We start from the raw sequence: 13,728 nt of genomic DNA on the forward strand, positions 1-13,728 counted from the left end.
TATATATAATAATATAATAATATAATATATATATAATATAATAATATATATATATATATATATATATATATATATATATATATATATATAATATATATATAATATATATAATAATATATATATATATATATATATATATATATAATATATATCTATATATATATATATCTATATCTATCTATCTATATATCTATATCTATCTATCTATCTATATATATATATATATATACTGATCATGGGGACATCACACAACCTTGTTGCATGCCCACACCGATCATGAGCCATTCACTTAAGATGCCCATTAACCCTTACACATGCTTTGCTACCATCGTAAAATCTCTTGACAGCACGTAACGGCTTATCATCTTCACTGTACATGCACAAAAATTTCCACAATCCTTCTCTGTCTAGATTGTAATAAGCTTTTTCCAGATCCATGAATACCATAAACACCTTATAGTCCTTCTTACAAGCCTTCTCCACTATCTATCTTACTGGAAATACTTGATCCACACATCCTCTGCCACTCCTAAAGCCACCCTGTTCATCACTCACTAGGACTTCTGATATCTCTCTTGCTTTCTTCATAATTATTATTCCATATACCTTCCCTACCGCACACAGTTAACTTGTGCCACGATAATTCTTGCACTCACCGTCACTCACCTTTATTTTTGTACAGGGGTACAGCCACAACCTTTTCTCTCTCTGCTGGTACAGTTTCACTCATTCATGCCTTCTTACATATCTCCAACAAGCACTTCATTCCATTCTCTTCACTACACTTGGTCATCTCTACATACGCCTCATCAACCTCAGCTGGTTTCCCATTTTTGAGCCGCTTCACTGCGCTCTTCATCTGTGCCAGTGTCGCGTTTCCTGGCACCGCATTCTTTCTCTGCACATCCCCCAAAACCAGTGATGTTTACAATGGCTCTGCTCTTTCTGTTTCCATTCATCAGGCTTTGAAAATATTCTTTGCATCTGGCCGTTACTTCATCCCTATGGGTTAATAATCTACCACCTACATCCTTCACACCTTCACAGTTCCTTCTGCTGTTATTTGTACATTTCTGCACCTCTTCCAATGCAGAGTTTTGCTAATGCCTGTGAGCATCATGCCTTGAGAGTAAATGTAGAAAAGAGTAAAGTGATGGTAATCAAGGGAGAAGATGAATCCCAGTGTGATGTTACAGTGAATGGAGAGAGACTAGAATTGGTAAGAGAGTTCAATTACCACAGTACACTGATAGAAAAGAGGGGAAAATGTGCAAAAGAAGTTGAAAGTAGAATGACACCAAGAAGGAAAGTAGCTGGTGCCATAAAGACCTGATAAGAAACAGAGGCTTGAGTGTTGCAACTGCACGAGGCTTACATGAAGGAGTGTTAGTGCCAACGTCAACATATGGATGTGAGACTATGGTGTGGCATGAAAATGAAAAGTCACGAGTAAGAGCAGTGGAGATGGAACTGCTGAGGAATGTATGTGGAGTACAGAGAGTGGATAGGATACAAAATAATGTGATTTGTGAATGATGTAGAGCGATGAAGGCTGTGGACACCAGAATTGAAGAGAATGCACTGAGATGGTATGGTCATGTGGAGAGAATGGTTTAACAATAGGCTGGTGAATAAGTTATATCCGAGTGCATTTGAAGGAGGAAGGAGGTGAGGTAGGCCAAGAAGGTTGAAGGATATGGTGGATGAGTGTGTGAGGGAGAGAGGTATGGAAGTTGGTGAGGCTAGGGGACTGACAAGAGATCAAGCTGGCTGGATGAATATTGTGAGAAGTGCATGATCAGGGATTTGGCACCCCTTTTTAACATGACAGCATTTGGACTGACTCTATCGGATATGTTTATGTAAAGCTACAGAATGTGGTGAATGTTTTTGGCGTATCAGATAAAGCCAGGATTCCAAGGGTTTGAATGATGGATGAATGGAAGCATGGCCCATTGAACTGGGGATACTTAGGCTGTCTGGACGTTGCTACTCCTCACCCTGCCATAGGGTGGGAAAGGAGTTCTGGATGATGATGATGGTGGTGATGATGATGATGATGATGATGATGATGAAGATAGCATTCTTTTTTCTTCCTAGATCATCATTTACCTCATCCATTTTCCTCTTCACTAGTCTCTTTACGTGCTTCTTACTCTCAGTATATTCAGTTATTTCAAATGAACCCTGTCCTGTAACCCACTTCTACCTTTTTTTCCTCCACTGCTCTCAACCTCTTTATCCCTCGATGCTATACCTTTCTTCTTTGTTGTTACTCTTGCCACATTGCATACCACTTTAGCATTTCTAACTAAGCAGTCCATATACAGTATGCATTCCACAGGCTGTCCAGATCCATTTAATTTCAGTTCACTGATTCTAACCCTTCCCCTACTCTAGTATTCATCTGCCATTTCTTTGATCCTCAGCTTCTCGACTTTCAGTCATTCTCTCTGACTGCTGCTCTCTCTCCTGGTCCACCTCACTCCACTTAGCTTGATCTTGCATACCACAATTATATGATCTGACAGACCTCCCCATCGTCCTCTCATGGCCCTCGTATCACCAGACATTCCCAGCATCGACCTGTCTACGAGCACGCAATCAATCAGGCTCCTTTCAACGATCTGTGTTCCCTCTGTACCATGTACAGTATATTTATGTGCATCTTTGTGTTTGAAATACAAGTTACAAGTGCACAACCTCCTTTCCCGACACATATCCTTCAGTCGCTTCTCATTATAATTTTCTCCTCATACTCCATTACAACCCATTATGTTATCCTCAGGACCAGTGCTTACTCATCCATTCATATCACCCATTACGATCATTTTATGGCTACAGAGCATTTCTCCCACTACTTCATCCAGCTCATCCCAAAATGTGTCTTTCTCTCCCACTCCTGTCCTCACATGGTGCATGCGCAACAATCACAGCCGCTTTCACTTTCTCTAACTTGAACTTGACATACATACACCTCAAGCCGACACATTTGTAATCTCTCATTCCACTCTGCCACACCTCATTCATCAACAGAGCAATTCCTTCCTTGCATTTTCCAAGCCCATTCATGCCCGATCTTAAACATTTCACACCCTCCCATTCCACTTCACACTCTTTCATCTTTGTTTCACACAGTACCATCATGGCATATCTCACGTTCTTGAACACATTCACCACTTCCACCCTTTTGCTTTCCTCATTCACACTTCTCACATGCCACATGGCAATGCAAATCTACCCATTTGGTTGGGGCCCTGGTCAGGTATTGGGCCCTCCGAGGCTCTCCAAAATTTATTTATTATTTCATTTATTATATTGTATTAATTTATTATAATATTTAGTGTGAGTATTGTTACTTGCACTAAAAAATTATTCATGCATTTATAACCTCTAATAAATACAGCCCAAAACGTGACAATTAAGTAATACCAGTTATAGTAACAAGCACTACCCCAGCCTCAGTACAAGTAAGATTTGAGTTAGAGACTGACCCACATAACCTATTTGATCATTTGGATGGTTTCACATGTGGAGGTGATCACATGGGTGACTTGGTGGGGGTCCAGGCTAGGGTATGGGGGTCACTGAGCCACAGGCGAGAACCTTGAGGGGAGACGGGTGGGGTGAGATAGGGGAAGACAGAGGAATTTAAAGAATAATGTGAAAAATGAGAATACCAATGATGGCAAGAGTAGGAATATATCATAATCTTCATCCTGACTTTTTTTTTTTTTTATACCACATAAGGATGGAGTGAGGTAGAATTCAGAAAAATGGATTTTTGCAAAAAACCAAAACCCATTTTCATGTGTAACTAGTGAATTTGGAGACATCCTGAAGGAGGAGTTCCTAGCCACTTTTGGTACCATACTGGCATTAGATGTGATGGCAGGAGGAATCATCAGGAGCTGAGGAGGGGGTGCATTGCTTGGTTGTTATGCCTCATTAGAGATGATCACCTTTCTCTAAAGTCATGTCTCTTCTCTGAGCAATTACTTGAGTGAGTACTTTTCTAAGTAACTCTTCTCACATGTGGCAATGCATGTGCAAGGGATGCTGATGAAACTGCTTGCATCCATGCCATCAAAGATTTTACTTTCAAAGAAGTGGTGGTCGCCCATCATGCCAGCCTGAACCAGACCCATAGAGTAGTAGTCTCCAATGGAAGAAGGGTGGTAACAAAGAAGAATACTTGGCTGCCAAGCATAGGGCTATAAAAGAGGTTTACAGGGCAAAGTCTGAGTAACAGAGACTTTTACTTGAAAACCTAAATCATGTGGAAGGGAAGCATATGATTTTTAAGGTGGTAAATCACATGAAGAGAGAGAACAGGGTGAGCAGGTGTGTAGAATGATGAAGGAAGGGTTGTGGTGAAGTGGGGATATTAAAGACGCACGGAGAGCAAATTAGAGCTGATTGTTGAATGAGGAGTTTGACTGGGGCAGGGAAGATTTGGAGCCTGCAGATCCAGTTTTTGGTCCATGGCCTTTGATTGATGCTGCTACTGTGAGCAGGGCAATAGGCAGGATGCATGTGGGAAAGGCAGCAGGTGTCTGGGTTGACTGCTGAAATGTTGAAAGCCTCAGGAGATATAGGAGTGAGGTTAGTCACTGACCTGATAAGTACAGTTATGTATGAGAGTGTTGTCCCAGATGATTGGCTGAAGATTGTAATCGTAAATGTGTACAGGGGGAAGGGTGATGCCCTGGAAAGAGGAAATTATAGAGGCATAAAGCTTTTAGATCAGATAGTGAAGGTAATGGAAAGGGTTCTAGAAAGTATGACTAGAGAATGTGAATATTGATGAGATGTTGTGGGTTTATGCCAGGCAAAGGGACCACTGATGCCATATTCATTGTTCGACAGCTTCAGGAAAAATATACAGAAAAGAAAAGGGAACTGTACTTTGTTTTCACTGATTTGGAGAAGGCCCTTGACAGAGTTCCCAGAGAGGTGGTGAAGTGGGCAATGAGAAAGCTTTAGATGGAGGAGTGACTGGTTAGGGTCATTATGGCCATGTATATGGGTGCTCACACCCAGGTAAGGGTGAATGGAGAGTTGGGTGATGAGTTTTCCATGAATGTTGGTGTGATCTGGGGTCTGTCTTGAGCCCCTTGTTGTTTATCATGGTACTTGAAGCCCTCTCACATGACTTCTGAAATGGACTCCTGTGGGAGATGTTTTACACTGATCTGATGTTGGCTGCAGAGAAAGAAAGGGAGGAGGAAGAAAGATTTTGGAAGTGGAGAGATGGTATGGGACATAAGGGCTTATGAGTACATGCAGATACAGTATAACAAAAGTGATGGTATCTAGGACTGGGGTTGGTACTCTAGGACTGCTTGTACTCTAGGCAACCCTTTCAATAAAACCCAGCAGCACTCACATAATAGATGGTACGACAGATCTTTTACATGTTATCACTTGGGGACTCTCACCAAACCATTTATTTTTATTTTATTTTGTTTTTTTAATGCAAGAAAGACGAGACCAAAGGCCAGAAGCCCTTATGATTGTTCTCTCATATAAAAAATAAAAAAATAATAGGACTGAGATATATGATGGCTATTTTACTGGACTTGTAATGGCATTAGATTTATTATTATTATTATTATTATTAAAAAAAGGCGAGTTTTTGAACAGTAAAGAGAACTGTCAACTAAACTGATATGCACATACATACTATTCCCTGTCACAACCAGGATCCAACCTGGCAGTGAGATAGCTGCTTCTCTGATCACTTGACCATCACTTCCTAAGCACTAAATCAGTCCAAAAGACTAAGTTTTGTCATCATCCTTATTCACCCTCTCTTCCTTCCTTCCTCTTCTGTCTTTCTTTCCATCATTCTTTCCTCTTCCTTTTGTTTACAGGTGACTTTACACTTAGTGACAAGCCAAGTGGTTTCCTGTACACCAGGAAACCATGTACTACGATCGGTGGTAACCATATAACCAGATTACGGCGCCTGGTGGTTTAATGGGTAATTAAGGCACTCCAATCGGACTGAGCCCGTCCAAGTTTTTTCCAAAGGTTGGTTGGGGTTTATTGCTTATGTAATGCCACTCAGGGAAGAGTGAGGCTGGTCACTCATCGTACATCTCAGGACCAACTTGCCTAGCTCCTGGCTCCTACACTTCTCATGGGGCAACACAGGATTTGATGACTTTAATTAATTAATGAATGAAAGTGCTCTCATCTGGACCACCAGGCATTTTACAGGAATGGGTCCATGACTTCTTAAATCAGTAACTTACTGGTGATGCAGACCCATACGTACCTCATATATAAGATCAGTGCATTACTGAACAAAACACTGAAATGCATTAAGACACACAGGTTTCTGGTACTATCATAAGTACAAGTCCAGAGACATCATCTACCAGCATTGTGTCCAGTCTTCCATAACTGTCATTCCTCCTCAGACAGCAATCATTCCTTGTAATACTCTTTTGTTGTGCCCTTTTTATTCCTATCTCACAATATTCATTGTAACATCACCACAGCCACCAGGAAAAATGTCAGTGAACAAATTAAACATGACAGTACCAAAAATATGACAACTACTGCCAAGATCCACATACAAATATGGTGTGAGGGAGGGAGGTATAATGACACTGCCATCAAAAGATGAGAGAGGTATTATTACTCCACTGTGTGTAGCGTATTAACAATAATCCACTGTGTGTAGCATAGTAACAAAAATGTCCACGGTTTGAATTCTGGCACTGAGTGTATATGTAGGGGTTGGAGTGCCAAAGCAGAGGTTACTACCAACCAGAACCAGCTCAGTGCAACTTAGTACTGCATAGCAAAGCTTTGTTTGATTTGGGGATCTGTACACTATGAATGTTTTTCTCATAGTTGCTACCTTGAGGACTTTTTGAGGTTACTTCCAGTCAGAAATGTTTTTTAATCACTGAGTCAGTTTTCATTGGATAATTTCATTTTGTTTGAAAATGCATTGTTCATGCTTGCATATATTAGCATTGTTCACCTGATGGCAGCTCGCCATGTTCCATAATTTCTGGCAGCATGTTGTTCAGTCCCATAACCCTACGACCATTTTGTTGGACCTTATCTGTAGTCATCTCAGGTCTACAACCTTTTATACTCTACTCTTCACATTCATAGTTACAAATCTTTCCCCCTAGTTTTTACCCTCCATTCTCTCCACATGTCCAAACCACCTTAATCTTCCATATGCATTGCATCAACAGTGATTTCCATTCCCATCTGATCTTAAGCTGATTACTCTCAGCTCTGTCATTCAGGGTAGCAGTTCACATCCATCAGGTCATCCTCATCTCAGTTTGCTTAAACTTATGCACATCCTCCCTCTGTACTGCCCAAGTTTCACTGTCATATAGCATTACATTCTTCACACATGCAGCACACAGTTTACCCTTAGTGTAATGAGAAAAGTTCCCTTTGTGTCAAGAGAGATAAAACGTTCCTTTGTGTTTTCCATTCATTCTTAACCCTTTACCCCCCCCCCCAGCAAAGCTCATATCAAGATAAAACAATTCCTCCTGACACCCCAAAAAGCACCTGGCAGGTCTAACCACACACATCCAGACCTTTCTCTTTGTTCCTCCCTAAATGTACACAGTGCACTTGGAATCTTCTGTCATGCAGTCTGCTTTTGACGTGTTTACCCATTTGTTGTAGACATTATGTAAAACTGAACTGCTCCCACCGTCCTTCCAACACACACAAAGTGACCACTCACTTTCTATCACCATCCTTTTGAATGATCATCACATTTACTGTATCCACATTCACTTTCAAGTAGCTTTAGACTCCATTCCATCTCTCCACCTCCTAAATTTCTCTATGGCTTTCCTTTCATTCCGTGCAATCAACACTGTTACTGGCATACAACAGTTCCTAAAGTGAAACCATTCTTAAGTCTCTCAGGAGGACCTCAAGCACCACAATAAACTACAGAGGGCAGGTTATGGTGATGTGGTACAGTAATATGGGGCAATGTATGAACTGTAATGAAAAGGGAGGAGGGGGGGGGAAGGGATCAGCATATTTACACAAAAGATTCTTGATATTGTATGGCCTGATGTAGTCAACATTTGTTCACCATAATAGGCATTCGAAATGCCCCCACCATATTTCAGACACATCACCTCACATGATCATGGAACATGTAACCATACAAAGAAGAACAAGCTCATTTGGTTGACTAGCTGCCTCAGAAATAGGGTTAAGTAGTTCTGTGGTATTTACCCGTCAGGCATATACTACATCTCATGTGGCCCGATACATGAAATTAACAGGCTGAAATCTAGCAACTGTACTGACCCCACAGTACATTTCCTCTAAGTAAAGTATACCTCCATGGCATTGGGAATGGACCCGTGTTCATAAAACATTTCTAACTGGAATTTATCCGTTACATTGGGTCATTTAGGGTCACTGGTGATCTAGACTCTCCTGTCCCCAGCGTGGGCTAAACATCCTAGGCCAGACATCCAGAAACTTTCTCGGAAGTCTATTTTAGAAATATAGCTGAATTACTCTCCTTGACTGACAGATGTGCAGAGATGGTTCTCTCACGACCATTATTTCTTCTTTGTGCCAGTGGCAGCTACTGGTGCATTATTTTCCATTGTCTGAGGATCTCATGACAAGTAAAATGGATTTTTTATTATGTAAACCTATAAATGAATATTTTCAGTTACTTTTCAGTAAAGGTAAGATTGTCTACCTAGACACTTCACACAAGGGATATAAAATAAAGCAATGAACAGAAGCTGTATACCAGTTTTCTATCTCAAATGTCCCTGAAATCATTAGTAACCTGTAGCATTCTGTCATGCTTGGTGTGTCATACTACTCCACCTTGTATAATCATACTGAGGTAGTCTATCTATCTATCTATTGCCAGACGCCTCAATCCCATTTGGGGTGGCCACAAACAAATCACCTCCAAATTGCCCTGTCCCCTGCCATTTCACTGCCCTGCTTCCAACTCACACCCCCCTCTCTCATATACCTCTCCACCCCATCCCTCCATCTCATCCTCGGCCTCCCCCTCCCACTTCCCCCCTCCACCTCACTCACATACACTCTCTTCGTCAGTCTTTCACCCTCCATCCTCTCCACATGGCCAAACCATCTCAGTGTGTTCCTTATAACGCTTCCTATCACATCCACATCCACACCACAGCGCTCCTTTATATCCTCATTCGTCAGCCTGTCTCTCCATGTGACTCCACAGGTACATAAATTAGATTAAGGTATAATTTCAATGTATAGTTCTCATTTAATCATTGGTCATGTAAATATTTGAAATGCAGAGCAATTTGTGGTTTTGAAAACAAAGAGAGTCTTAAATGTCAGGGCCAACTTGCCTGGCCCCGGGCTCCTACGCTCCTCATGGGGCAACGTGGGGTAGGATAATGGATGGATGGTGAGAGTATCTCATCAAATTTTTCACATCAGTAGGATGTTGCAGACCACCGTTTAAATGGTGACTGATTCTTGTAGTAAAATTATTAATTTTTCCATATTGATTAATGACATCAGTGTGCCTATGGATTGTTAATGCCAGGCCTTGAATTCACAGTCTAGTATGTTAAAGCATGCATAGGTGGCTGCTGGTCCACTTCTGTACTGTAAATTTAGAGAATATTGGTGACTGCATTGTAATACAGTACAGTCAGGCCATGCTGTACAAATGTTTGCCATGTGATAAATAGCTTGAGCAATGCCATATGGACACAGTGATGTAAGCAAGACAGACAGACAGATTTGACCCTAGATGCTGCCCAGTGTTTACATGCACAGAATCCCCCAATTCAGGCCTCTGCATAGGTGACCTCCTTTGTGCCACCCCTTTGAAGATCTCATCTCACTTGTCCAGGCATCTCGAAATGATCGGATCTTGAATTTGGCTCTCTCTTGTATTTTGCTTTTCTCTTGGAAGGAACAACAGTTGCGGGCTCACGGCCTTTGGTTCCTTCTTCCTCACAAAAAAAAAAAATCACTCATGAGTCCCACATCTGTGGTAGTCTCCCTTGCGTTTTCTGGGTAAGGCCATCGAAACACCATTGCTGTCACCAAATAACAGTGCAAGTATGTAATGAATAATGCTGCATGTATTAAGTCGAGAACTTTTTGTGTGAAGTAACTGAAACTTGCAACTTAGAAATCATGTCTGGTGCTACCATGGTGCAATTGATATTCTTAAGGGCAACATTAAAAGGGTAAGGTGTAGCCTTTCCCTTGGTGTGAAACTGGACTTATTTAAGAACCATAAGGAGGGACAGGGAGGGAACAAGATTGTTAAGGCCCAAAAGCATCCCTAGTCCACAGTCTCCTTGATGGTAAAGAAATCTGCCTATCCTGACTGCTAAATGACTAAGTACAACAAGGGAACCCATAATGGAGGAGATGGAGCATCTCCTAAAGCTATGGGTTAATGAACTTAACTGTTTGCACAAAGGCTTTTGATCCGTGGAAGGATCTCGGGGATAAGCGAGGAATGGCCAAGGAGCGGTTCAAGGCCAACACAGGTTGGTTTGAGCGGTTTAAGCGGTTTAAGGCCCGTACTAGCTTGAGACATGACCATGCATGGGGAGGCTTCTGTTGCTAATCACATGGCTGTTGAAGCCTTCCCTGCAAAGCTGAAGGCAATCATAGAGGGAGGAGGATACTCTCCAAAACATGTCCTAAACTTTTATGAGATGGACCTGTTTGGAAACATCTAGAAGACCTGTATAAGCAAGGAAGAATGACATGTGCCAAGGTTTAAGGAAGCCAAGGACTGTCTCACCCTTTTCCTTGGTGTGAATGCAGAGGGGAACCTTTACCTAAAACCCCTCCTCATTTATCACTGAGAACCCCTGGGCACTGGCAGGGCATGTGAAAGAGAACCTTGGAGTCATTTGGAAGAGTAACTCCAGGCCATGGCTGACCTTCACACTCTGCTGCCCTTACATGGCAGGATACCAGTGCCCCCGCCTGTGTGACTATGCCAGCCAGAGCAGTATGGCAAACCACTTCCTCCTCCACCTCCTAGGTGACAGTACATCAAGTTACCCTGGTGAGATGGAGGACTGGGTGGATAATATCAAAGTGGTGTACCTGCATCCCCAACACAGTGTTGCTTCAGCCAATGGACCAAGGCATCATAACCACTTTCAAAGCCCTCCACCTCTACTTTACCTTGGAGCAAATGGTGAGGGCAAAAGATTCTGGGAGACAGATGCAGTGCAGCATTTGTGGAAAAATATAATAGCAAGAATGCCATTGACAGCATCATAGCAGTGTGGAAGGAGGTGCAGCCAAGCACACTGAATGCTGTCTGGTGAAAAGTATGGCCAGAGTGTGTTCACTCCATCATGGGGTTCCTGGCAGTGGAGACATCCAGTCTGAAATTCTCAACCTCTTGCATGAGGCAGATTTGAGGACATTGATAATGATGTTCAGTTGGTCTTGGACAGTCACACTGAGCAACTCTCAATAGAGGAGCTCACTGAGCTAAGGGAATGGATAGTGGAGAACAGGAAGACGGTGAGGATAGCTGGGAAGATGAGCCTCTTCATGTTCTTGACATCAAGATCTTGAAAGAGTTCCTAGCAGAGATGGATGAGGCTGTTTCATACATCCAGGACAAGGACCCAAACCTGGTGAAGAGTGATGTGGCAAGGCTTGGCACAGAGCAACACTTGAGGCCGTACAGTGACATCTATGAAAAAAGGCAACACAGCAGACTGCCATCACCACCACCTTCCTCCTTGCCAAGCACCAAGGAAGAGCCAAGACTATCAACGAGTGGGGGTACAAAAAAACCATGTCCTCCCTCACCTGTCTCTGTCATGCCTGTCTTGTCTTCATTGCCACGTGGCTTACCCCTGTGCTCCTGCACCGCCATGCTGTCGTACTCCCCTGCCACCACACCCTCCCTCACTTCTATGCTTTCCAACACCCTCACCGCATCACTCTCCCTCGGCCTCACCACATCGCTCTCCCTCGGCCTCACCACATCGCTCTCCTTCGGCCTCACCACATCGCTCTCCTTCGGCCTCACCACATCGCTCTCCTTCGGCCTCACCACATCGCTGTCCTTCGGCCTCACCACATCATTCTCCCTCAGCCACACCACTTCGCTCTCCCTTGGGCTGACCACTTTGTCTCTCCGTCTCTCTTCACTTCCTCCTGAGGACCTGGAGTGATTGTCCAGGCCCTCCAGCTGTCTCTCAGCTTCAGGGAGGACTCGGTGATGACTTGAACCGGCTTAGAGCATACTTAGGTGGGCGACATTTTTTTTTCTATTTAAAAAAAGGTTCATGGTCATAATTCCCCCCCTCCATCCCCAGTGAACTCATGTTACATCAACCTCCCAATACAGTACAATAAATCGCTATGCAGCAGGTTTTCACTTGATGCATTATCATCGAATTGCAAGGTGTGACTGTATATTGTACTTCATCCTACTATGTAATGCCATCAGAGTGAAGGAGGGAAACTTTGTCCTGTATTGGCTATTAAAAAAACCTGTATGAAAACTATAGTGCTATATTAAAAATTTGCACATACTCATACAGAATGAAGAAACCAGACAATATCCACTTCAAATTAGCCAGAAATAATCAGAATTAGTATGCATAAGGACATTTCAGGAGTGATAAGGTATGGTGCAGCAAGTTACTTGTATGACAAAAATGAGAATAAGATAACAGCAACAGTAATCATGTGGTAATCATATCAGATATGAATTAATTTTTTTAGTAAGTGGCTGGATACTGACTGAATTTAAATAAGGGTGATATTCCTTTAAAGTATATACAGTATATATATATATATATATATATATATATATCGTTTTCGTTTTTAAAGGCTCCAACATGCTTGCATGTGTCGGCCTTGGTCACCTAATGGCGGCTCTCCACGCTGCACGATCCATTGCAGCCTCCCTGTTCAGTCCCTTAACCCTAAGGTCACACTTAATGACCTCGTCCCATGTCTTTCTCGGTGTACCCCTCATAACCCCACCCCCAATATTAACACTTCTCACCTTCCTCACCCAATTATCATCCCCCATCCTCTCCACATGTCCAAACCACCTCAATCTACCTCTCCTCATCACACCACCAATACACTCCAGTCCCATCCTACCTCTCAACTCTTCCATTGTAAACCCAGCCCCTCCAGGCCTTGGACGCAGGGACGCACTGCACATCCACCTAATCATTGTCATTTCTGTACGTCTGAGCCGGTGAATATCTTCCTCCTTCACTGCCCAGGTCTCACTGCCATACAGCATTACACTCCTAACACATGCTGCATACAAAGACCCCTTAGCACGTAAGGAGAGCCCTCTCAATGTCAGGAGAGGCAAGAGCTCCCTGAACTTCTTCCAGCCACTTCTCACCCTAGCCACAGAGCTAGCTCCAGCCCCACCTCCAGCACACAACATGTCTCCCAAATAACAAAACTCTTCCACACACTCAAGAGATTCACCAGCAAGTTCAATCCTTTCACGTCTGACAATCTCCACCTGCTCACCCCGGCACGTCGCACACAAAAAATCAGCATTATCTCACAGTCTACCTCTGATACCACTACATCTCTTTATGCACCCATTTATCACACATACCACACAAGATGGAATTACCATACTTCCCACGCCCTTGTGGCAAACTGCACATGGCCACTCTCCCTCGTCTTTGACAGTACCGCCACCAACCCTAGATATCATCACTT

General features: G+C 42.8%; 1 protein-coding gene across 6 annotated transcripts in view; it reads right to left on the minus strand.

The window, feature by feature from the left end:
- Positions 1-13,728, minus strand: part of LOC145397228 (aquaporin-7-like) — a 120,401-nt gene that overhangs the window by 12,826 nt on the left and 93,847 nt on the right. Inside the window, exon 6 of one of the 6 annotated variants that reach the window (XM_080270440.1) lies at positions 3,526-3,606. The exons of the other annotated variants lie outside the window; for them this stretch is intronic. Coding sequence (XP_080126566.1) covers positions 3,542-3,606 — 65 coding nt within the window. The 3' untranslated portion in view covers positions 3,526-3,541. Of the gene's footprint in view, positions 1-3,525; positions 3,607-13,728 lie in introns of those variants that run through there. 6 annotated transcript variants of the gene reach the window in all.

Source organism: Coenobita brevimanus, chromosome 5 (assembly GCF_032717465.1).
Source record: "Coenobita brevimanus isolate Jiangsu-jjx chromosome 5, ASM3271746v2, whole genome shotgun sequence".
Lineage (NCBI taxonomy): Eukaryota > Metazoa > Arthropoda > Malacostraca > Decapoda > Coenobitidae > Coenobita > Coenobita brevimanus.